General features: G+C 37.7%; 1 protein-coding gene across 1 annotated transcript; it reads left to right on the forward strand.

Annotated features, from left to right (window-relative positions):
- The first annotated feature begins 337 nt into the window (after positions 1-337).
- Positions 338-24,604, forward strand: ipo8 (importin 8). Its single transcript, XM_067427509.1, has 25 exons — positions 338-545; positions 2,398-2,479; positions 2,558-2,714; positions 4,226-4,384; positions 5,934-6,090; positions 6,181-6,270; positions 6,350-6,444; positions 7,346-7,430; positions 7,622-7,756; positions 7,840-7,939; positions 9,042-9,118; positions 11,553-11,669; positions 11,762-11,851; positions 12,769-12,934; positions 14,333-14,493; positions 14,564-14,689; positions 15,925-16,000; positions 17,460-17,585; positions 17,821-17,918; positions 18,024-18,119; positions 19,343-19,563; positions 20,104-20,309; positions 22,862-23,077; positions 24,314-24,443; positions 24,598-24,604. Exons 1-25 carry the CDS (start codon positions 462-464, stop codon positions 24,602-24,604), a joined length of 3,057 nt encoding a protein of 1,018 aa, XP_067283610.1. The 5' UTR covers positions 338-461.
- The last annotated feature ends 2,492 nt before the right edge of the window (positions 24,605-27,096 follow it).

Raw genomic sequence — 27,096 nt, forward strand, 5'->3', positions numbered from 1 at the left:
AACAGCTTCTGCGGGGCGATAGTGTAAGATACAAGGTAATGGAGCCTTTTATACATTGTCGTGTTTCTTTAGAAATATACAATGGACAAATGGAGTCTTTAAACGCCTCTGATGTAAAGTTATTCACTGTCAAAGTGACTCAAAAATGAATGGGAGTCAATGGGATGCTAACAGCAGGTGATGGCTTGGTTAGCAATGGCAGCCCCTAGGGGTGGAACGCTTTCCGAGCGCTAGATTACCCCCTTGGTATAAATGAGGTCGCTTTAATTTTTTTCGTGCGATCAGCAGTTGTCATGGCACCCTCTGCCGTAAACGTTTCGCTTGGGCTTTGTGTGTATTGCGACGATGACAGCCGCTTGACGGCACACTGGGGCAGGGCTGCCTGTGCAAGATCCGAGATCGTCCGCGCATCTGTCCGATAGTTCAAAGTTTATTCAAATTAATCAATCGCATCGGGCCTAATGGATCCCAATCGAATCATACAGGCTCTGAAGGGCACCATAGACCCGAATCTCAGGCTAGCGGCTGAGAATGAACTCAACCAGGTCAGTGATCCATCTGGAGAAGTTTCTTTGGGAAACAGAAGCACCAAAAGACCAGAGATGCCTTCAGTGAATGAGCGGTTGTAGGGCCTGACTTTAATGCATAAGACAGGATAATAGTTAATCAGTCTGAATGCGTGACTATTTCTTCTGTGCTGTCTATTCAGATGATGTATTTTGTTTGCATTGGGTTGGAAACTACTTGCTATGCATCGATGGCATCAGTGTGCAACAATAGAGAGATGCGGTCCTCCTCTGACAACCAGTCCTTATGGACTAAATTAGAGTGATATTTCAGTCCTGTACTTTATTGTAAGATCTGTTCTGTTTTATGCAAAACAGTAGCAGTCCCATAATACCCTTATGGATTATGTGAAGTGTAATACAGAGTCTACAGGTCTGATGTTGTACTGTGATATGACATTTTTCATTGTGTCCTGATTCTGCTGCATGTAAACCTCCATTGCTACAGAGTACAGACCAGTGATGCAATTCTGTGCAATTCTGTGCAAAGCGCTCTATATTTACTGTGTGTGTGTGTGTGTGTGTGTGTGTGTGTGTGTTTGAGAGAATATATGTGCTTGCCTATTAAAATATATTTTATAAGATTCAGCCCAATTAGTTCTATAAGAAAATTAACAGTTCAATAAATAAATACATTTTAAAAGTTTCTTAAAGGGATAGTTCACCCTAAAATGAAAATTACCCCATGATTTACTCTCCCTCCTCAAGCCGTCCTAGGTGTATATGACATTCTTCTTTCAGCCGAATACAGTCAGAGTTATATTAAAAAATGTCCAGACTCCTGGCTCTTCCAAGCTTTATAATGGCAGCCCAAAAAAATGCATCCATCCATTATAAATGTATTCCATAAGGCTCCAGGGGGGTTAATAAAGGCCTTCTGAAGTGAAATTGATGGTTTTGTGTAAGAAAAATATAAAACTTTATAAAGTAAAATATCTAGCTTTCGCCTTCGACTTATGAAGAAAGGCTAATAATGCTCTGTGAGCTATTTCAGTGGTTCTGACTTGAATTATTAGATACTGGTAGCATGAAACCATACATTTTTGTATGATAATTTGATGCTAAATTGGGCCGTGACTTGCTGTACTCAGTTGAACCACTGAGAACAGCAACACATGAAGAAAGAGAAACTACTGCAGATTGATTTTGCTTACAAAAATCTAACTTGCCAACCTGATGGAGACCCGTGCTGGCAAAAGTGAGTTGGTTATTTTCACATTCTCTATTAAAAAAGCCTTCAAAATAATATCAGACCACAAAAAAAAAAAGTCACCAAAGTAGATTTTAAGGAAAAAAAACAAGTTGATGTTTTCTGAAGGTTCCAAAACAAAACCGCCTAGCAACCATACCTTAAAATCTCTGGTAAAAACACCAAATTTGGCACATACCAAATCAAAACTATCTGTCATTCAGTGCCCGTAAGATGGTTTTGTTTACATCGGCATGGGTTTGAAAAGCACATTTAATTGGTTCTGCCATTAAAAATTCACTTTGTTTATTTACTAAGTTGTATTACTTCGCTTTAAAACGATACTAAACTACCAGGGGAAGCTTTCGCCAGTCTTAAAGAACCGAGCGTAGAAAAAATAGCATTTTTCATGGATAAAGGAAAGGTACTCCTCTCGGAAAACATACAAATTTAGATACTTTTAGATGTTTAATTGCTATTTGGAGCAATGGGATCGCTAGACAAGGGCTCAATTAACACATTTTTGTGAAAACCTTAAATTGGCATTGCTCACTTGTTTTGTCTGTAGCTTATAATTAGCCCATTGCTCATTTTTGACAGCATGGGTCACATACAATGATTTGTTGTTGTTGTTTTTTTCAGTCCTACAAGATCATCAACTTCGCCCCAACTCTGCTGCAGATCATTGTGTCGGACCAGGTGGAGTTTCCTGTGCGGCAGGCAGGTAAGAGCGATCGTTCCCTTTAGATTTTGTGCGTTTTGATTGGGTGAAGTAGCCAGTGACGTCATATTCTCCCTCTAGCCGCCATCTACCTGAAGAACATGGTGAGTCAGTACTGGCAGGACCGAGAGCCCACGCTGGGGGAGGTGGTGTTTCCCTTCAACATCCATGAAAACGACCGCGGACAGATCCGAGAAAACATGGTGGAGGCCATTATTCGCTGTCCAGAGTCCATAAGGTGAGTCAGTTGTGCAACTACGATTTTGCTTAAAGGCTCAATATGTAGAGCTGTGCCGTTAAACTTGACAACCGCACCACCGCAGTGGCTGAGTAGCACCAGCGGTGGTCCACCAAAACACTTTTTTTTTGTATGTGAATGCTGTTTCACGTGAATATTACCACAGGAGTGAAGCACAAAGCTTTGTTTACAAAATAAATAATAGGTTAGCAATTAAATGTTGCTTCGCATACATGGAAACACATGGATTCATTCCAAATGTGAGAGGTAGGCTATGTGAGCCCAATTTAAGCTTTGCTAGCCTTTTTTATTCTGTTTTGCAATCTGGTCACCCGATTTTCCATGAATTTTAACAATAGACCTACTCCATTTTATTCCACTGGACATGGACATCTCATTTCTTTTCCTAAATCTTTACTTACGTCTCACCCATTTTTACTGGGAATTAAAAACTTTTCTTCCTTTCTTTGCTTATATTAGGTCTTTTATACCTATTCACATCCTTTACCGTGGTAAAGTAGAAAAACACTGTAGGACAGATACCTTTTTACTTCAGAGTCTATTTAACACAGTTTGTGCTTGTTGTCAGACTGGGTAAGGCGCGTAAAGTTTATTTATATAGCGAAATTCACTCACACCAGCGATTTTAGTTTCACTTTTTCTGGCAGCACAAACATAGCCTAAATGTCTTGACCTCTTCAGACCTTTTACAACAAGTGTACGTTTTGCTTTGCAACATCAGGAGAAAACATGAAGACAAGAGATATTAGAAAAGTGAAGACATGCTTTCCTGCTCGTGTCCCACATCCCTGTCAAAGCACAGAGTGGCATATGACCCATCTTTATGTATAAATGATATGAATAATAACCTGCCACCATCACAGCCACAGCAATATGTAAGATATTTAGATTTAAATATCCAAAAGCCACTAGTGTTATATATTTAGTTGACCAGTGTATTTACATTATCCCACATGTGTCCAAGAATGTTTAAATCCAGAGAAAAAAAGCAAAACAATTTTTTCCAGGATTTTTGTAGAAACCATGGAAACACCAAAGATGCTTTAATATATTTTATTAGACAGGTGAGCAACTATTTGGAGACATTCCTTGACAGAAAAATAATCATTGTTATACAGCTCAACACAGTTAGTCTTATTGTTTAAATCTGGTTTTCTTGCTTTACCGTGAGTATCATGCCTAATATCCATCTAGCTCACTGCAGTTTGAACAAGTGTCTCATTGTAGCGGCCGGGCGTACAGAGCATCATTATAACAACTTTTAACACACTCAAATGCATCTAATATGATAAAACAGCACTGCATTACCCCACATACACATGAGCAGAAGAAGATGCAGCGCTCGTCTGCAGTGTAATAACTGCAGTGTAATCAAGGTGTCATCAAACTACGCCTTTAATTTGAATAAGCAACCTCTAGCTGCAAAAAATGACATATTGTGACTATAGTGTTATAACTTGAAAATTATATATTTTTTGTTTGGTATACAGGGCTCAGCTGACAGTATGCTTGCGTGCCATAATAAAACACGATTTCCCTGGACGGTGGACGGGCGTAGTGGACAAGATTAACCTGTACCTGCAGTCCCAGAACAGTGGGAGCTGGTACGGGAGTCTGCTCGCCCTTTACCAACTCGTCAAAAACTATGAGTGAGTCAACCATTTTTGTGTCTCTTAAACTCATCATGAAACGGAAGTTGCGATAGTATTTTCCTTCCTGTTGTGATGTGTATATGAGTGAAGTGGCAACAAGAAAAAATCAAGGTGGGATTTTGTCCCTGCGAAATGTATTGCATGTTTGGATGGTACAGTCAAACCAAAATGTATTCAGACACCTTCAACATTTTCTCACATTATCACAGTTTATTCGCTATAGTTTAGAACATGGTAATAAAATATGACAAGAACTCAGAGTTAAACTGTGTCAGAACAAATCTTGATAATGTCAGATAACTTCGATAGAAAGGCATGTAATGGATCACAATCAACCAATCAGCTGTTAAATTTAAGAACACAATTAGAAAATACCAATGACCAAGCAATGCTTCATTGTGTTCAGTCTGTGCGGTCAACGGTCGCATTGGGCAATTAAAGAAAAAACACTTCAGCAAAACATAGTCAGGTCAAAGTGTCTGAATAATTTTGGTCTTAAATTTTACTGGTAGTAGTGTGTGAAGAATTTTTGGGTATAATATTCCAGTTTTCTTTATTTTGCTATCTTGACTCACATAAATGAACTATAGTGTCCTGCAACCGCTAATAAAAAACTATATCTGGTATAATTTTTCGGTTGACTGTATATAAACACTGCAATATTCAATTTTATTTCATTAAAATTTGCATCAGACTTTAACGTCGCTTTCCTGGGACAGATCATTTACTCGTCATAATTGTCACCCTCCAATCAGATATATTTCTGTTAAATCAGAAAAGAGAAGAGATGTCACTGCAAGAGGGAGGGGAAGTTCCTTTAATTAAAAGTTATGAGGGAATAGTATTAATTAAAAAAAATGTAAATGCACAAATAAATAATTTATAGTAAACAATACATTATTCCATAACAGAAAAAAATAATTGTCAATTTTATTTCATGGTGCCTTTAATGTTGCTTTCCTGGGAGAGACCATTTACTCCTGTCATAATTGTCGACCTCCAATCAGATGTATTTTTGAATAATAGTTGTATATTTTTTATAAATAATTAAATATTTTTTAATAAAAATAACTTGGGATATTATAGTATATTATCTAAATTAATTATGTATTTTTTATGATTAGTTACATAATTTTTTTTTATCACAGTAATTTGGAATATTATAAATTTGTGTAAATTAGTTGTATAATTAATTACATTAATTTTTATCACAATAATTTGGAATATTATGATATAAATTTGTGTATGTTATTTTTTTTTTTTAACAAAATTGTGTTATGTTAAAGAGTTATTTTGATTAAAGATTACGAGGGAATTTTAATTTGCACAGATATATAATTTAAATGAACTCTGCAATATTCCATAACAAAAAAGATAATTGTCAATTTTATTTCATGGTGACTTTAACATTGCTTTCCTGGTATAGATAATATACCAGTGTCATAATTGTCACCCTCCAATCAGACTTTGGTTAAATCAGAGGTTTATGAAAGATTAAATGAAATATATATTTGAAAGCTGATGATTATGGTTCTGGGGTGGGCAGGTTTAAGAAGGCGGAGGAGCGGGACCCCCTGTTGGCAGCGATGCAGATCTTCCTGCCGAGAATCCAGCAGCTTATCACTCAACTTCTGTCTGACGCCACCTTTATCTCAGTTCTCATCCAGAAGCAAATCCTGAAGATTTTCCACGCACTTGTACAGGTGTGTGTGTGTGTGTGTGGACATTTGTTTGATTTGTTGACCTGATTGGTTCTAAACGTGTCATTGCTGAGCCTGTGTGTGTGTTTGCAGTATTCCCTCCCCCTTCAGCTGATCAATAACACCGTCATCACCCACTGGATGGAGATCCTGCGGACAGTTGTGGATCGGGACGTCCCAGCAGTGAGTTTGTGAAACGGTTAACAGTTAGTAAGATATTATGGGCAGATATAATATTTCAGCTCTGCTGAATGATTCTTAGGAAACTCTGGAAGCTGATGAAGATGATCGACCCGAACTGATCTGGTGGAAATGCAAGAAATGGGCTCTGCACATCATCACCAGGATGTTTGAGAGGTGATTAAACACGCCAGACCACAATGAGCTCGCTTATAATAGAAAGAAGAACTTTATTGATCCTCTGATAGGAAACTCACTTTTGACAAAGGCCGAGGAAAAAGAGCAGAGCAGCACTTAATGATCATTTTTCTAACTTGGGATGATTGTTATATTATATAATATTTTTAGTATATTTTTGTATATTTACATTTATTTCATTATTTATTAAAATAACGTAGAAAATATTATATTATTATTCATTTGTGTACTGCATGTTTCTGTATAATTTATTACATACTTTTTTTATCACAATAATTTAGAGTTGTTTGCTATATTATTTTATTATTATATATTTTGCATAATTAAGTCAGTTAATTAATTTTTTATCATAATAATTTGGAATATTGTATATTTTTGTATATTTGAGCCATATTTTGCCCGATTAATTACATACATTTTTATTACAATAACCTGATATATTATTAATCGCATAATTAATCACATCCATTTTTAAACAAAATAATTAAGAATATATTTTATATTAAATATTTTTGAATAATATTTGCATATTTTGTATATATAATTACATGTATATTTAATTATTTGTTTTATTCAAAATAACTTGGGATATTGTATTACATTATATGGATTATGTATTTTTTATGATTAATTACATTAATTTGTTATCACATTAATTTGGAATATATATTTTTGTATAATAGTTTTAATATACAAAACATGTTGTATGGTTAATTACATTCATTTTGATTTCACAGTTACTTGGAATATTATATTATATGTTTTTGTATTTTATATTTGTATATTTTGTATGATTAATTAAATACATTTTTATCACAATAACTTGAATGATATTATATTATGTCATATATTATACTATGATTTTTATATCTATTTCCAGATATGGAAGTCCTGGAAATGTCACAAAGGAATATGTCGAGTTCGCTGACTTCTTCTTGAAGACTTATGCTGTAGGGATCCAGCAGGTTTGAGCAGCTTTTGTAATTTTGACACCTTGCACAATTAAGAACATGTTGTTTTACTATGGTACAGTGATGGTATTTCATTGGTACTTCGTAGAACTTAACATATCATGCCCAAACAACATGACGAAACCATGCCGTTTTAGGTTAGCGAGCTGTGAGATTTCTGAATGAAGTCATGTTGTTCGTTGCAGGTCTTGTTAAAAGTGATCGACCAGCACAGACAGAGGCAGTACGTGAGTCCTCGCGTCCTCCAGCAGGCGCTGAGCTACATGACTCAGGGCGTCTCACACTCACTCACGTGGAGGCAGATCAAACTGCACATGCAGGTGGGCAAAGGCTGAGGAACAGCGGCACATGACTTCATATTAATGAGAACTTTAAGAATATTTTAATATCTGTGTCTCTGCAGACTATAACTCAAGAGGTGGTGTTTCCTCTGATGTGCTATAAAGATGAAGATGAAAGGCTGTGGCAGGAAGATCCATATGAGTACATCCGCATGAAATTCAGTCAGTGTGCTTGGTTATACATTTATTTTCTCCTTGGTGCATTGAAAAGCTTGTTTAATGTGCTTTTTTGGCCATTACATTTCCTAAAGATGGTGTTGTTCCATATTCTCATAAATGAAAAATGTATTGATTTGAATTTACATCACTCAAAAATATGTGCATAATATTTGATATATTTTTTATTTATTGTCTGCATTATAATTTATTTATTTACTTATTTTTTTTATATCTATTTATTTTTAACTAGATTTTCTCTCTTCTTGACCATTAAGTTTCCTTAAGATGGTGTCATTGCACGAATTTAACAGTCTCTCTTTGTCAACGCTACTCAAAAAACAAACATTAGAGCATAAACACAAATATGTTTTAATTGCATTTAAACATAAGTAGCAAAAATAGTTAGCAATAGTGATATGATCGATTCAAAACTCTTTAATTCAACAATTTGTTTGCATCAACAACACCTAAAAAATGTCCTTGCATAACTGCTTTTAATGTATTAAAATGGAATACAAATTTTTGAATATTTAATTTATATATATATATATATATAAAATTGTTATTAATATTTTCATAAATATTATTTGTTTAATAAATTAATTTTAAATGATTTATTGTATATAAAAAGGTCAAATTACTTTATTAAGTTTATTTATTTATTGTTTACGCCGTTTTACTTCTTAAATTTTGCATGTTTAATCTATTTGACTACAATATCTTGATTGTTTATGGTTTATCTGATATGGCTTGAGACAAAAGGCTGAAAAATGTTGAGATATTGCTATATCCCCATTCCCCAGGCCTACTTGCAAACAGAGTTTAATTTCCTTTGTCAGTGAATTTAGGAAAAAATCTTGTTGTTTTTTATTATATTATTTATAATTGAGTGTGAGTGTGTGTGTGTGTGTGTGTGTGTGTGTGTGTGTGTGTGTGTGTGTGTGTGTGTGTGTGTGTGTGTGTGTGTGTGTGTGTGTGTGTGTGTGTGTGTGTGTGTGTGTGTGTGTGTGTGTGTGTGTGTGTGTGTGTGTGTGTGTGTGTGTGTGTGTGTGTGTGTGTGTGTGTGTGTGTGTGTGTGTGTGTGTGTGTGTGTGTGTTGCTATAGATGTGTATGACGACCATGTGTCCCCCGCCACGGCCGCTCAGACTCTATTGTGTACAGCAGCCAGGAAGAGGAAGGAGGTGAGTCAGACTGCTCTTTAACTCCAGAGCTGGTGTTTACATTCGCATTCCAAAGAAACGCTCCAAGAAACATCTTTAGATTTCATCTAAATGACTTGCTAGAGATACAAGAAGTTTCTTGTATTCAGGTTGAAGGAGTTTTAAGACAGCAAGGGAAGGGGAGTGAAATAACCTCAAATGTTTCATTGCAAATGTGGATTTCTACATTCACAGAGGTCACACATTCACATATGATAAAGTTAAATGCACATGTTTATGGGCTCTGAGATAAAAAAAAATGGTGAAATGCTGTTTCATGCATACTGAGCTTTTTACACTGTTAAAGACTTGGATTCCCATCCTAAACATAGTCAAAGTTTCAAAAACTAATGTTGGACGTTTGATGGAGTATTTCTGTGTCAAAAATACTCCTTCCGGTTTCTCACAAGTTTCGGAGAGTTTTTTTCGAGTATGGCTCGGCTTGACGTTAATAGAACGGAAGGTCCCTGTATGGGCCGTACGGGCTCTTCTCCCGGTAGGGTGTGCGCGCGCGTGACTAGAGCGAGAGAGAGGAAATGCAGGCCCATAAACACTCTCTCAGGTGCAGATCCAGTCCTCCGTGAACACTTATGTTGCGCGCCGCGCTCCACTTTATTCCTATGGGTGGCGTCGAGCGACTTCAACGCTTCAGCACAGCATTCCGGGAAGGCAGCGCTGCATTTGAACCGATTTGAACGCAGAAATGAAGGGAAGCTTCACAACATCGTTTCAGTCGCGTCTCAAAGTGGATCTCCACGGTCACTGCTGTCACAGGACTTCACCAAATCATACCAAAGAAGTGTGTTTTTGACGGAGCGGTCCCAGCGATAAAGGTCCGGTCCTGCTTTGGAAGCAGCCGGTGAGTAAAACTGCTTCAAATGTCTGTGCTGTTGGCTACCGTCGCGTGAGTAAACATCAGTAAACGACACGATCGCGTGCTTCGTCATTCAAAAGCGCTAACGGTTAACTTACTCCATTGTTGTTCTGTATAACGTTACACTAGTCTGACGTGCAAAACCGTTTTGCTTGCTACTGCTAAGGTTTAGTCGCATGCAATAGTCCATAAACCGAATCATGTCCTCATAAACTGCGAGTTAAGACACACAAACGTTGACAGGCCACATACCACAGAGACCACACATACCACCACATACCACAGGACGTCCTGATGTTGCTCTTTCTCCTGCTCAGTTTATTTCAGCCTGATTCTTGGTCACGTATTAGCTGAATCCGGTCGATAGCATACATGGGTTTCTCCACGCTTGAGGACGTCACACCTTTGGGTGCGCTCGTCATTCTTTAGCTTCCGCCCACCTGATACGTTTTTTTCCGGAAAGGCTCGGTACAGCCTATATTTCTTTTATAAATATAATAAAACTAAAGACTTTTCGGAGATATGAAGGATGCAATACTACTCTATAGGTACTCAAGATTGACATGAGATTGACTGAAACTGAGTGTTTCACCCCCCCTTTAAGGGTTAATATTGCTCACAACCATGGAGCTTGAGGTAAGTCATTTTAAGTTTTAGTGCCATGTCGCGTTCATCGATGTGCCATTTCATGCTGCATTTTTATTGGCTCATCAGTAGACGTAGTCGTAGCAGCAAAGACACTGAGATGATCATACTGAATTTCTGACACTGTCAGCAAGACTATGACAACGGCTGTCTTTGAACCTCTCTCAGTGCACGACATGGGACCAGCGTTTGGGAGCCACGACCACAGAAATCGCCACGATTGGTCATCTTTCGTCTGGGACAGCCCAGAATGTGTGCAGGGCATTAAGTAGAGGTTTAGATAAAGGGGTTTGAGTGATTAATCATCAGTGCATTACTTGATGAAAAGATATTTATTCAATGTTATACACATAATATTTTTTCTACAACAGTACATACAATTGAACTCTGCACAATGCATTTTAGACATGCTATGTCCTTGCTCCGTCCTCGCGATAAATGTTTGTCCTTAGTGGATTTACTGCTGGGCTATGGGCTAGATGACCCATTTCAGGAAATATATCTACATTTTTTAGCTTTATATTACAAAAAGGCTTTTTACAACCTTTATATTCTGTGGTCACAGCAAGATTTGGTGAACTTTTCTGTCTTGTATTTCTATCTTGTATTAATGTAATGAGATGTCTTATTTAGCTTTCTATTAATTGTATGAATTATGTTGTTTATTCTATTTTCACCATGAAAATAGCCGTGAATAAATAAATAAATAAAAGTTAATAAATAAAGTTGTTTACTAGCCGTTGTGAACTTTTTTGTAAAATTAGCTTTGACAAGCTGTTTCGAACTCCTGAAACAAACACCAAATTAACTTATTTTGTTGGAAATTATGTCACACCAGCTTGCTCTTTCACTCGAAGTATATTGTGGACTTTAGCCTTTCCATGTCCTTCTTCTCAGGTCCTGCCCCAAATGATGGAGTTTTGCCATCACATCCTCATGGATCCCAACGCAGACCCCCGCAGGAAGGATGGGGCGCTGCATGTGATCGGCACCTTGGCTCAACCCTTGCTGAAGGTTAGATTTAATTCGCTAGAATTGCTGTGTAATCCCAGTTGAATTACAAGCTTTCTACATTTGTGTTTTCGCATGTCCTTCTCTGTCTTCAGAAGCGGGTGTACAGGGACCAGATGGAGCTCATGTTACAAAACTATGTGTTTCCTCTGCTCAACTCTAATCTAGGATACCTGAGGGCCCGGGTGAGTGAGCCTTTTATCTGCCACATGAGATTCTTAACGGTTTCTGTATAACTATATATAGGCATCAGTGTTTTTTGAAGTAATATTTATATAATATAATATTTTTATTGCTATTTTTTTTTTTTTTTGTGCTGTCAATTTGATTAATCGCATGTAATAAAAGTTAGTAAATATAAATAGGCAATTAACCGATTAGACTTTTTTTGGGGGGGGGGGGGGTCTCCCTAAGACTCAAATTTTTAGTCTTTTTTGTGCTTTTGACATTTAGCTTGGTCAATTTAGTACTTCTAGATTTAGTTTTATTTAATCTTGTTAATCTAATATTTATATTATATGTTTCATTTACATATTTTAATTTAAATTATCAAGAATTTTTTAAATAGCTTTAGGATAGGATTGTTTAGGATGTTCAACTGGTCATCCTAACAGCAGACTAGTCTAAGTTTTTCCTTTGATTTAATGTTTTTTTTTATTTATTTTATTTACATTTATATAGAGATGCAAGTTTTGGCATTATTCAAACTAACTGTCTGCACAGTAAAACCCTCTCAGAGAAGTTGTGTCTAAATTTATCCTTTTAAAGTGCCGCCGCTACAGTCATCAGAGCACCGCTCCTCAACAATAAATTGCAAGACAATTACTGTCAAACTTCACATCGCCTCCTGTCAAAATTGTCCCTGTTGTTATGCTTAATTGGTACTGCAAGTCTGTTTTTTTTTTGAGGGCTTGAGGACTTTTTTTTTGTTCAACTGCCTTTTATTTATCTCTGCTCATAGTCCATATAAACAGTCTGAGTGGTTTCTTTTTGACATGATCAACTAGTCACTCAAACAACCCATGACTCGTTGAATTTGAAAGTACACTTTGCATATTTCCATGGAGATGTAATTCTTGTGTGTCTGGCGCTGTCTGTGCAGTCGTGCTGGGTGCTGCACTCGTTCAGTCCTCTGAAGTTCCATAATGAGCTGGTCCTGAGGAACGCTGTGGAGCTGGTCAAACAGAACCTGGTGGAGGACAAGGAGATGCCTGTCAAAGTGGAGGCAGCCATTGCACTGCAGACGCTGGTCAGAAACCAGGAACAAGGTTTGATCACACACACACACACACACACACTCACACTCACTCACTCACTCACTCGCAGGCATGCACGCACTCACACACACACACACGCTCACGTACATGCACACTCACTCCCACGCTTGCTCACTCACACATGCTTGCACTCACTCACGCATGCACACTTACACACACGCTCGCTCGCACGCACTCACTCACGCTTGCGTGCACACACACCACACTTGCATGCACTCACTTACACACACTAACACACACACTCGCATACATGCATACTCACTCACACACACACACACACACTCGCTCGCTCATACACTCACCCGCTCACATACACACTTGCATGCACTCATTTACACACACTAACACACACACTCGCATACATGCATACTCACTCACACACACACTCGCTCGCACACACACTCACCCGCTCACATACACACTTGCATGCACTCACTTACACACACTAACACACACACTCGCATACATGCATACGCACTCACACACACTCACCCGCTCATCACACAAACACACTTTCTCACTAACACACGCACTCATGCACACATACACACTCGCATACATGCATACTCACTCACATACACCACTTGCTCACTTACACACACATTATGCACACATACACACTCGCCTGTGACACACACACATACGCACTCACTCACACATGCTTGCGTGCACACACACTTGTACGCACTCACTTACACACACTAGCACACACACTCGCGTACATCAAACACGCTCACATACTCGACCACTCACTCGCACACATTCACTTGCTCACTGACATACTCACGCATGCTCACATACTCACGCGCTCACACACTCACTCGATCACACACTCAGTCACACACACACTAGCTCACTCGCTCGCTCACATACTCACGCATGCTCACACACTCATGCTTGCTTGCTCACACACTCATTCCATCACACACTGTCACACACACACACACTCACTTAAACACTCACTCAGGCACGCTTGCTCAAAAACTCACTCGATCATATACTCAGTCACACACACTCATTTAAACACTCACTCGCTCACACACTCACACACACTCAGTAGTTGCTAGTGTTTTTTTTGCTAGTTGCTATGGTGCTGCTAAGATTTAGCTGGGTAATTTCTAGGCAGTTGCTAGGGTGTTTTGACTGCTTGCTGACATTGTTATCGATAGATTGACAGACAGAATAAGAAGCTTAAATCTAATAATTAAAAGTATGTAGGCGTTATCAAGCCACAGAATGCAGAGCACTTACGCACTTAATATGCATCAAATTAATTTAGCTAAACTGAATTGGTCTGCTCTCTGTAATTGGTTTACGAGAGAAGTGGATTAACCTATTGAAATGAAAGGCTCTTCCTCCTTTCTGTGTGTTTTTGTGTCGTGAGCGCAGCTAAGGTTTACATCCGGCCCTTCATCAGGCCTGTGATGCAGGAGCTGCTGCACATCATCAAAGAAACAGAAAACGACGACCTCACCAGTGTCATTCAGAAAATGATCTGTGAATACAGTGATGAGGTGGCCGTCATCGCTGTGGATATGACACAGAACCTGGTACTGCACTCGTATTTCTTTCTCAGTTTGTCGTTGGTTAAAACGTCCTAAAATAGGTTCTTGTCCACAGGCGGAGATCTTCAGCAAAATTCTCCAGAGTGAAGAATACGAGGAAAGTGAAGATAAGACTGTGATGGCCCTCGGTATCCTCAGCACCATAGACACCATCCTCACAGTCATGGGCGACCGGAAAGAGGTTTGGACACATGCTTGAGACTAGAGCTGCACGATACGTGATATACTGAGAACCACAAGATCCAGATTCTCAACAGACAACTAAACAAAATAACCTGATTTGCTAGAGCTTCTGACAAAGTGTTAATTCCTGCAGTCTATTTAAAATGTTTAATTGATCTGAATGAATAATAAAAATTAAAAAATTGAATGAATGATTAAGTGACTCACTCATTAAAGGTCCCGTTCTTCGCGATTCCATCTTTCAAACTTTAGTTAGTGTGTAATGTTGCTGTTAGAGCATAAATAATACCGGTAAAATTATAAAGCTCAAAGTTCAATGCCAAGCGAGATATTTTATTTAACAGAAGTCCCCTTTCAAAGCCTACTGCGAGCGGCCGGTTTGGACTACACCGCTGCACTTCCTTCTGGAATGACGTCACTAGAACCGTTTGTTGACTAACCCTCGCCCACAAGAACACGCAAAATAGGGGGCGTGGTCTTGTTGCTCTCCCACGTGGAGAAGAGCGTGTATTCGGCGCTTTCATTTCCCCGTTATGGTAAGAGGCGGTACCTTTCCGGGCCAAGTGCGCTAAGCTGCTGTCCAATCACAACACGGGAAGCGCTGGCCCAATCAGAACTCGTTACGTGTTTCTGAAGGAGGGACTTCATAGAACAAGGAAATCATCAGGCCGGTTTTAGGACAGAGAAAACAGCGCTGTACAGATAAGTCAATTGTGTGAAAAATACTGGGGGGTTTTTACACGCGAAACATGAACTCATGTTATATTGCACACTGTAAACATAATCAAAGCTTCGAAAACACGCGAAGAACAGGACCTTTAAGACTTGTTTCATTACTGGATGATTGGTGTAAAGTAATCGATACAGTTGTTATTTGAAGCGCCAAGTTACTTTATAAAGAAGTGATTCAAGTACTCCTGTGAAATGAATATTTTTTTAACTGAAATAACAAACAGTTATTACAGTTATTACAATATCGGAAACAGTTCAGCTTTCAAGGAAAAATCTGTCACAATTATACAAATATTATTTTTATATTATAATGTATTATTACATACATACAAATATGATATTTCTATATAAGCTATCCTGGCTGCTTCAAAATTTGATTGAACAGTTTGAGCAGGTTAATATATTTATCATCTCTATTGCTTTCTCTCTGACTCACTCTCTCTCTCTCTCTCGCTCGATCGCTCTCTCTCTTTCTTTTTTTTCTTTATCTTTCTGTCTTAGATCAGTCAACAGCTGGAAGGAATATGCCTGCAGGTGATTGGTCTCGTCCTCCAGAAACCCATCATAGGTATGGCAGGTGTGTGTGTGACAATATTTTCTAGTTCAAGATTATTTCAAGATACATTTTTGCATAATATAAAATGTTGCAACACTTAAGTTTATGGTCCAATTCTCACTATAAACTAGTTGCTTATAAGCATGCATATTACTAGGTTATTGGCTGTTGATTAGTACTTATAAAGCACATATTAATGCCTTATTCTGCATGACCATATTCTACATCCTTAATCCGAATAATTCCTAAACTTAATAACTACCTTATTACCTATTAATAAGGCATAAGTAGGAGTTTGAGACAAGTCATGGTAAATAATTAGGCAATAGTGAGAATTGGACCCTAAAATCTAAATGTTTTAATGATTTCTCATAAAGGATGTTCAGTAATATTAAAGATATCCCCATAAAGATTCTTAAAAGTGCACTATGTAACTTTTTTCTTACCCTAATTCACTATGGTAAGCCTATAATATGTGTTAATATTTTAGACTCGCCGGGATGGTTTTCACAGAAAATTGTGTACATGCGTCACTTGCCAGTGTGTGTCTCGTCATATTAGTTAATAGAGAAAAATTGCTCTAGTTGCTTTGAAGCGTGTATGCTGTGGGAGTAGCAAAGGTTGAAAGGGTCAACGAGCGAGAAAGGCTAATATGGGGCAGCTGAATCTTAACTCTAGGGAATCACCCGTTTAAACAAACGGCCAACAGAGGAGAGTCTGCTGACAAACAGAGAACGCAACAGAGCTCGTAATAAAACTAGAATCAACATTGGCTTGGCTTTTCGGATATGGCGACAACCGAGGGATTTGAAATGTTGTAAAAGCGATACAGATGGTGTTTTTATTACTCAACAGGTGAAAAAGGTATTTTATTAAACACAGATAAATTGCCATATGTTTGTAATTCATTGATAAGCATTATCTATTGTGAAGAGTCATTTCATTATGATTGTTGTAGTGCTGTGCTCGAAATTTTTTTTTTTAAGGCAGTACTGTGTCTTTTAATGGTTAAATCTACTGTAATGTCTTCACCTAGTCAACTTGAGATCCTCTTCTTCTAAACTGGTTATATCTCTTAATTCCACAGTCACGCAGAGCCAAAACACAACCAAAACAATGTTCTTCTGTAAAGTTTTGTTTTTTACCGCTTAGAAGGCCAGAAGTTACATAGTGTACCTTTAAAAGGTGTTTTCACACTGACAGTGAATTGCAGTGACAAAGCAACCCAAAACTTCCAAAAAAATTAGCTTTGTGCAAGTTGAACTTAATGCAAATATAATAGGAATTTAATTGATGTCAGTGTGAACGCATCGTACAAAAATATTGCAATATTTAACCACAAGATGGAGCTCTGATTTAAACTTTCAAGATTAGTCTTTTTTTTTTTTTTAAATGTTATGTATACTTTTTTTTTATCGTCCTCAAAATGTCCTGTCTCTGTTTCAGGAGCGATCAGTCACCTTCCCTCTGTCTTTTTCAGAGTTTTATGAGGAGATCTTGTCGCTGGCGTTTGGACTCACCTGTTATTCCATCTCCCCTCAGATGTGGCAGCTGTTGGGGGTCCTGTACGACGTCTTCCAGCACGACTGCTTTGACTACTTCACAGGTCTCAGACACACGTGTAGCTCAGATACCGCACCTAGGACATAAATCGCAGCCGAACGCCAAGCCCAGACTTGATCTCTCCGCTCCACCTTAAACTATAACTCATGTCATGATTGAACTAGGTTGAACGAGTCATTAAGTTGATGGATGTGCGTATTTACTTGAGTCATTTGAAAATGATTGTGGCGATATTGAGTACTCACTTAATGATGTGATATATTACCCTGTTGATGCAGATATGATGCCCCTCTTGCACAATTATGTTACCGTGGACACAAATATGTTGCTGTCAGACCCTAAGTACCTGGAGGTCATTTACACCATGTGCAAAAAGGTCTTAACATGCATTTTCTTTAGTAAATTCTTCCAATTAAAGTTTATTTTATTTAGCTATTCCATATGCATTTGAAATTTGACCCTTTGACCTCTTACCCCTCAGGTCCTAACTAGTGATGCTGGAGAGGACCCAGAATGCCATGCTGCAAAACTTCTCGAGGTCATTATATTACAGTGTCGTGGACGCGGCATTGACCAGGTCAGTCATGGTTGTGGGTTGACGGACATGCTTTTTTGGGGGGGGGGTATGTTAACATAACATATTATGTTAGTTTGGTTTGTCAGGACCAGTGTTATTTTAGTAATTTTAATAACTATATATATATATATATATATATATATATATATATATATATATATATATATATAGTTTTTTTTTTTGTATGGATGGTTTAATTAGCAATATATGCACATTAAAGTCACCATGAAATCTACATTGACAATTCTTGGTGTTTTTTTTATATTTATGGAATATTATGGTATTTAATATAAATTATTTATCACGTCATTATTTTTTTAAATCATGTGCCCTCATAATCTTTAATCTAAGGCTGTTTACACCTGGTATTAAGGTTTTGGTCGATCGGATCGGAGGGAGACCCCTTCCCATTTATACCTGGTGTTTTAATCTGTCTCTTTTGTCTACTTTCATCCGCTTCTGTCCTGATTTTTTTCTTGGGGACAGTCTATGGGTGGGTAAATGTATGGACTTGTTCAGATTTTTTTATCTGATGGACAAAATAAGCTTGTGAATTCACATATGAAAGGGACCTAAGACGGTGAAAACCATACAGAGAGCTTTTTAGCTTTCACTTCTGCTCTGATAGCCGCAAGACCACTCCAAACACTGTGAGTGTGTGTTAGAAATCAGGAATGGTGAGAGAACGTTGTACTTGATAAGTTTTTCATCTTCAAGCCAAACTTCAGCCGGGTCTTCAGCCGACAAAGTTTAAATCCTGTCTGGCTAGTGCACATCCCATGATGTTGGGATCCCATAAGGTCAGTAGTGGAGAGTAGGTGGTGTTTTGTGGCTGTTCGAATGCATTCGACCCCATGAGGGTTTGCAATCCGTTCAAATGTGTCTACGACTAACTCTGGAAGTGGTCAAAAGTGGAAGCTCAAAATATTTTACACTCCGTTTAAACCGTGCATCCGATTGACCAAAACGCTCTTAATACCAGGTGGAAACAGGGCCAAAATAACCTTCAATGCCTCTTTTCTGAAGACGTTTACTCATATGACATCACAGCAATAGCAAACCACATCCATCTTATCAATTCCCAATGGACAAAATCAAGTGTCTGCCTTCATTTTTTTTCTTTTTCAATGGACAATACGGAATTAAAGAACATCACAGCTTCTGTTTCAAGCCAACTTTAAATGTATTGTCACATTTGTTGCTTATGTGTGTATGTATTTTAGTGTATCCCCCTGTTCGTGGAGGCCGTGTTGGAACGGTTAACACGTGGCGTGAAGTCCAGCGAGCTCCGCACCATGTGTCTGCAGGTGGTAATTGCAGCTCTCTATTACAACCCCACCCTGCTGATGCACACACTAGAGAACATTCGCTTCCCACACAGCCCGGAGCCAATCACAGCACAGTTCGTCAACCAATGGATGAACGACACGGAGTTCTTCGTTGGGTGAGGATGTTTGCGCAGGAAATGCCTTTCATTTAGTTCAGAAGGTCACATGCACTTTATTAACACAGATTGATTTAGATTAAATAGTTTTATCTGTATTTGTGCTGATGTGGCGACTGTTCCTCTCAGGGATGTTCGCTGTTTAGAACTGATTTTTTGAATTCCTGTTAAATTGTGGAATTTAAATTAAGGTATTAAACTGAAAGTTCATTTTAATTTGTGTACCAGCTTAAAATCTAGCTTTAAATATTAAATAATATCTGCTGTAATTATTCAGTATGGACTACTCATGTTATCATGCATTAAATATATGAGGTATTTCCAGAAATTAGAATACAGTTCGGTTCTAATTCACAGATTTTGACATTTTCCCAGTTCTGGTTTATGAGCATAATATGATCATTACCTTAGTTTTAATTCTCTTAGAAATTTTCACTCATCACCCCATAACATTTACTTGAAATACAGTCATCATATTTTATTAAATTACTTATTTAAAGTTTATAAATATATGATTGCTTAAGTTGTTGTCATCCACAGACTACATGACCGTAAGATGTGCATCATTGGTCTCAGTGTTCTGATGGAGCTGCCCAGCCGCCCTGCAGTCCTGGAGGAAGTAGCGGGTCAGATTGTCCCCTCCATCCTCCTCCTCTTCCTGGGTTTAAAGCACATCTACTCCTCCCGAGTGCTCAACAAACCAGAGCAGATTGCCAGAGCTCAAGCCTCAGAGGAGGAGGAGAACGGTGAGCTTGCGTGTGACATGTTATGGGCGAGACATTCCTAAAGGGTTAGTTTATGCAAAAATTTAAATTGTCATTAATTACTCGCCTTCATGCCAATTCAAAACCCATAGCAATCTTTAGAACGTAAATGAAGATGTTGTTGACAAAATCAAAACAGAAATCTTTTTGTCCCTCCATAGACAGTCTCCTCAACTACAACTTTCAAGCCACATAGCTCGCACATCATGCGGAGATTGCACTGCACATTGAATCATTCAGTAGTGCAGAAATCAAGCCTGCAGTATCCCTCTCAGATACTGAAGCTTTCGCGCCTCGATCTCCCCCCCCCCCCCCCCCCCCGTGACCTGTCCCAGTATAGCCGCCCCTCTGTGTTTTCTAATGGACGCGAGGCAAACTAAACAATAAAATTACACTTCAAATATTTTTCCCCAAAAACGTCATGATTGACAGCTGAGATCGACGTCTTCTCTGAGTGAAGTTGTCACTGAGGCGCTAACGGACTTATTTCAGAATTTTTGGGAGCAGATTGGAGCTTTAGCTTTAATTTCTACATTTCCATAACTGTTTATTTCACACCAACATAATTAATTGTTCTGCATCTGCGAGAGTGTGGGGGGGCTTTTGATATCACGACTGTACTTCCTGCTCTACTTCCTGTTCTCTACTGCGCAGACTCGGTCCCAAGATGTCAGCGCCATGCAGGCCGCCTGAAAGCTTCAAATCCGGCAAGCAGAAACGGATAATGTCAAGTTGTCCATATTTTTTTACGGTCTATAGAAATGTGTTGTCAACACTGTTCTGTGATTTATCAATAAAATTGCTTAGAAACTGAGAAACTCACAGCTTCACTATTAGTAGAGAGACGCTGCCAGGTAGAATTCACTCCCTCACTAATGCATTAATATAAATGTAATCTTTACTGTGCTGCTTGATCTGTATCTGATTCATAATGAGCAGAAATCTGTGAGAAATATAAAAAAACTGATAAACAAAAGCTATTATAAAGGAGCAATAACCTTTTGGGCAGCGCTGTGTCCTATCAGCTGTGCACAAAAAAACCCTGCATTTGCATCTCAGCTCGAGAATCAGACTTATTTGTTCATTAAAAACATCATCACGACTAGTCGACATCACCTCGACTTTCATTAAATAAATGTCAACTTTAAAAAATCTGAAGTCGTTCAACCCCTAGTGTGTGTATTAGTGTGTGGATACTTTTATGTGTGCAGTGGGATGAGGGTTCCTGACCCATATCCACACTGAGAAATCTGGTCACCCTATGGATCACATTAATGATGTCTTTACTACGATTCTGGTGCTTGAAAGTGGTAGTTGTGTAGCTATCAATGAAGAGACAGAAATCTTTTAGATTTCATCAAAAAGATCTTAATTTTCAAAAATGAAAGACTTATGAGTTAAGAATGACATGAGGGTGAGCACATGATGACAGAATTTTCATTTCTGAGTGAAATATCCCTTTAAGCATTTCACTTACAAAATATTAGGCATCTGTATCTTTAAGACTTCTATATGCAAATTGCCTAATTTACATATAAAACCCTTTAAGGTACCATAGCAATTACTTTAATTCTAAAGGTCATGGGAGAGAGTGGAAAACAGTCTTCTGAAAAGATGTTTTGGTGCACAAAACCATGACTAGTGCAATAACTAAAACTGGCCACTTGAACAGATCACCACAGTTAACAGAATCTAATCAAGAACTATCAAATCCAATGTTTTTTGTTGTTGCTTTTGGTGGTCTGTATGGTTCTATTAATCTCACAGCTTCATCAAGTCCTTATCTCATTTCACCTCAGGTAAACCTAATCCCTGCACAGGAAGTACTATTTCTGGCATATATAGCTTCAGGTTGGTCTTTAGTCATCAGGCTTTACGGACGACTGAGAACTGATTGTATCTCTCTAACAGGGCCCCGGAGACACGGGAAATGGAGGAACCACTTGCGCTTGTTAGTTTAACATGATTCTGAACCTTTGGGCATCAAGCACTTGACTCTAACGAATTAAATCGATCGCCACGACAATACAACCCCTGACCTGAATTCTGACAGCATCATACTGTTGAAGTTATGGATTTATTGATACTATGATTCTGGTTCCTGTGAGACATATCTCAGCTTTGCATACTTCTAGTACGCTCTTAATGTTAGTATTGGAGAGGCCAATATAAGCATCTCGCCAAATTTAGTGAGAAGTTTGTTTAAATCAGGAAAAATGTACTTAATTCAAGAGAGATTCCCTGAAAGCAAGCCCTTATGTGGTTTTGCTTATGAATATGTATACAGTATGAATAAATTATTTTTGGAAAACATGGGGAAAATGCTAATTACCACCACTGTAAATCTCTTCGATCGTGTGCAATGAGCTTTTTTTGGCTTCATACTAGTGGGACCGGTAGATTCGTACTCTGGAAATCTGGAAATCTCTATATTTAGAAGTGACCTTTACACTTTGACAAGATCCAGACTACAGCACCAAGTTCACTGCACTGGGATCTGAGTTTGGAAATTCATCACCATATCTGTTTTCCAGAGGAGATTCCTAGCGATGAGGATGAGGTCGGAGAGAAAGGGGTGGCGCTGCAGTCGTCCAGCGCTCCCACCGGGAATGACGATGAAGACGATGAGGACGATGATGAATACTGGGATGATGAGGGTCTGGAGGGGACCCCATTAGAGGAGTACAGTACCCCACTGGACTACGACAACGGAGAGGACGAATATCAGTTCTTCACCGCCTCCCTGCTCCGTATGCACATTTTCCTATTCCATAATATACTGCACCTCTACATTTACATATTACATTTATTATTTATGAGATTTGTCACACTATACCATAATTGCTTAGGGCAGCCACACCACCACCCAAATCCTTCTCCATATTATTGAATATTAAATAAATAAGTAGATGATGCATAACTTGTCAAACACTTGCTTTAATTTTTTAGATTAAACTTAATTTTAAATATTTTTTGCCGCCACTAATTTATTAAAATGTTTTTAAAAAAACGAAAATGTTTAATGTAGTTTTCTTAATTAACTATTAAATAAGTATTTAATTAATAATAAATATATATATATATATATATATATATAGAGAGAGAGAGAGAGAGAGAGAGAGAGAAGAGAGAGAGAGAGAGAGAGAGAGAGAGAGAGAGAGAGAGAGAGAGAGAGAGAGAGAGAGAGAGAGAGAGAGAGAGAGAGAGAGAGAGAGAGAGATATGTAATACTTTTAACATACTTTTATTTTGATGTTCACATAAAGTATTTGTTATTCCTGGCCATATTTTTGCTTACTCCAATGGTTATATCTTTATAATTTATTTTTATTAATATTTAATACTTTTTTTATTTGATGTTCTCATCATTATTTTTTCCCTGGTTATATTTTTTTATAATTTTGCTTATGGTTCATTTGAAATGGTCCTGCGGTGTGGCAAATTAATTTAATAAAATGAAAAATATTCCATGTATTTTCTTAATTAAGTTAATTTAGTCATTTTAAATGGCATGTATAATAATAATACATTAATTAATTAAAACAATACGATTCCAACCCTGATATTATTATTTTTCTTTGCACAATCTCCTTTATGATGGTCACACTTTAGACTTTAGTCATTCTCACTACTAACTATTAACTATGACTTTTGCCTCAATAAACGCATGAATACTGTTTATTAATAGGTAATAAGGTACTTCTGTTACATTTAGGTATTGGCTAGGGTTATGGAGATGCAGAATAAGGCATTAATATGTGCTTTATAAGTACTAATAAACAGCCAGTTACCTAGTAATATGCATGATAAAAAGCAACTATAGTTGATTGAGAAAATTGTACCCTAAACTTTAGTGTTACCTTTATTTAATTTTTATTATGTTGGTTGAATATTTGTTTATTTTTAATTTTTTTTAATAGCAAAATAAATTCTGGAACTATTGCCGACAAGTGTCACAGCAATAACTGGAAACATTTCCTGTTGCAGGTGTTCAGAGTTCAGATGCAGGCTGGTATCAGTCGCTCACGTCTCCACTGAGTGAAGACCAGAGGAAACAACTGCAGGAGATCTACAGCCTATCCCAACAGAGGAGGAGCGCAGGAGTCAAAGGACTGTGGTGAGTGTGTTTGACTGTGACCTTTTCGAAGACATGGATTGATGCTTCACAACGGCTACAAGCAGCCTATCAATAGGCTGCGTTCACACTGTCAGGTTTTGGAATTTACAACTGCATTTTGTTACAGATGTGACTCTCGAAATGTCCCTTTCAGGTCTTGACATTAACTTTTTTGCTCACCAGCTGTGGCCAGGGGTTTTCCAAAATTACTAGCCTTTACTAGCTTTTCACCGGCCACAATTTTGACATCGATACCCATGGGGAAAAACTGCCGTATAGACATTTTTTATATTATCTCATAATTTGGCAGCAGGTAATTTCAATAATAATATTGAACTGTTCGGTACGGCATTCACGGTTTAATACGCGCTTGTGAATTGCGTTTTTTCCGGTTTTGCAGTTAATTAAAAAAAATTTAAAAAATTCAATAATTTGCCTCCATCCCAATATACTGAACAATGTGACATACATCCACATCACACGTTAGTGCAAGAGTTATACTCACGGAACACTATAGTTATTCACAATCACGAAAGATCAATATTTGCATGCGTTTTGAAGCCTTGCCGGTTAAACATTTAATTCGTGCTTATCCACATTTTTGATATGCGCTTTTCCAGCGTGCGCACTTAACGCCTGTCAAACATGTGATTACTGGACTAAGTAGTCGTATTACTGCGTTAATACTGTCAAATACTCACAAGACTTACATAAACACAGTCGGTTATGTCTAAAGTGAAAGTAAAATCGGCTTGTCTATATATTAGATGCACGCAGCGCAGCCGGAACACGCTTTCCTTAAAGGGGCAGTTCGCCTCTGAAATTGTCATTATTTGCTCCCTCTAATATTGTTCCAAACCTGTATTCATTTCTCGATGACAGAGGTTTCATTTTTGAGTTAACTATCCCTTTAATATTAATACAACAACAAATGATAGAGAAAATCTATCACTGCTCTTGACTGAAAAACTAATGCAGGAGCTAAGAATCACTGTATATTTTATAGTGAAGTCTATGTAGTGTTTTATTTTTACATTTATTCATTCAATTTCACACTTAAAGGGATAGTTCACCCAAAAATGTATTTTCTGGCATTATTTACTCTCTCTCAAGTTGTTCTAAACCTGTATGAATTCTTTCTTCTGCTGAACACAAAAGAAGATATTTGGAAGAATGTTTGTGTTCAAGCAGATCTTGGCCCCCATTGACTACCATAGTATTTTTTCCCCTACTATGGTAGTCAATGGGGCCCAAAATCTGCTTATATACAAACATTCTTGCAAATATTTGCCTTTGTGTTCAGCAGAACAAATAGATTTTTTAAAGCTACACTGTGTAACTTTTTTAGTTTATTCTTTCAAAAATATCTGTGCTCATTAATGTATATTTACTTCTTTCAAGTAATAAAGTATTCTCGTAAGTTTATAATATACCATGAAAATACATACGGGTGAGGGGTTCGTATTAGCCAAAGAGGGACATACCCGTAAATTCAAGCTTCGCCTTTCGTGTTTTAACACTCAATGGCACGGCGTCGAATGTGAAGAGGGGGATTGCCATGTTAATCTTGGACTAAATCGGCCCACCGTAGGAGTTAAAACGAAATCAGAATTGAGAGAACAGAAACTAATATTCACTGGATGGTCATATACCTTTAAACCGCTAGATGGGGGAAAATATGACGCAGTGTAGCTTTAAAGCTTTGGAACAACTTGATGGAGAGCAAATGATGACAGAATTTTCAATTTTGGGTGAACTAACCCTTTAAATGCTACCGTACAGCTCTGAGCTGCCAGTTTAAATCTTTATATGTATTCTGTATTATGCAATACACTAGGAATGTGTACAAGGTTTTTTTTTTTTAAGGTAAAGTTCTAAGTTTAAGTATGTTTTTTCAAGTATTTTAAGTAAAATAAAGAAAGCGTATTATTGCAATCAAAAAATAGTCTTTTTTTCTCCTCGACTTGTTGCTGTTCCAGTGGCTTTAGAATAGAATAGCGAAAAACCGAACCGAACCGAACCGAAAACCGTGGTTAAAAACCGAGGTATGCATTGAACCGTGGACTAACTGTATTGTTGCATCCCTAGTACAGGTTCGGTTATGCAGTTTTCACTCCCATAAAAAACTGAAAATAAAAAATACAGGACTGACAACCGTATTTTGCTGCTTTCTAATTAATCTGTACAAAAAAAGTATAGGTTTAATGAGATTTGAAGAAGTCTCTTAAGCTATAGTGCACACACAGTGCGATTATGGCTGTCATTACACGCTTGCAGATGATTTTTTTTGTCACTCACGTGGAAATCATTGATGCTTGTTTGGTCACGGCTTGGAGCGTGTGAGAGGAATTACGAGGATCAAAGATACAGTAATATTGTGAAATATTTTAAATCCCTGTTCTGTCAAATGGTCCTTCAGAAATCCTTCGAAAATCCTGATGTGCTTGCTCAAGAAACCCTTTCTGATTATTATCAATGTTGAAAACAGTTGCGCTACTTAAAATTCTTGTAGAAACGTGGTCCTCTTTCAGTATTCTTTAATGAAAAGAAAACGCAAAAGAACAGCTTTTATTTGAAATAAAAACGCTATTGGACATCATACAGCACTACTACATGAGGAAAATATCTTTTTTTAGTCTCGCCTAGAAGTTCT

Source organism: Pseudorasbora parva, chromosome 20, assembly GCF_024679245.1.
Source record: "Pseudorasbora parva isolate DD20220531a chromosome 20, ASM2467924v1, whole genome shotgun sequence".
NCBI classification, from domain to species: domain Eukaryota; kingdom Metazoa; phylum Chordata; class Actinopteri; order Cypriniformes; family Gobionidae; genus Pseudorasbora; species Pseudorasbora parva.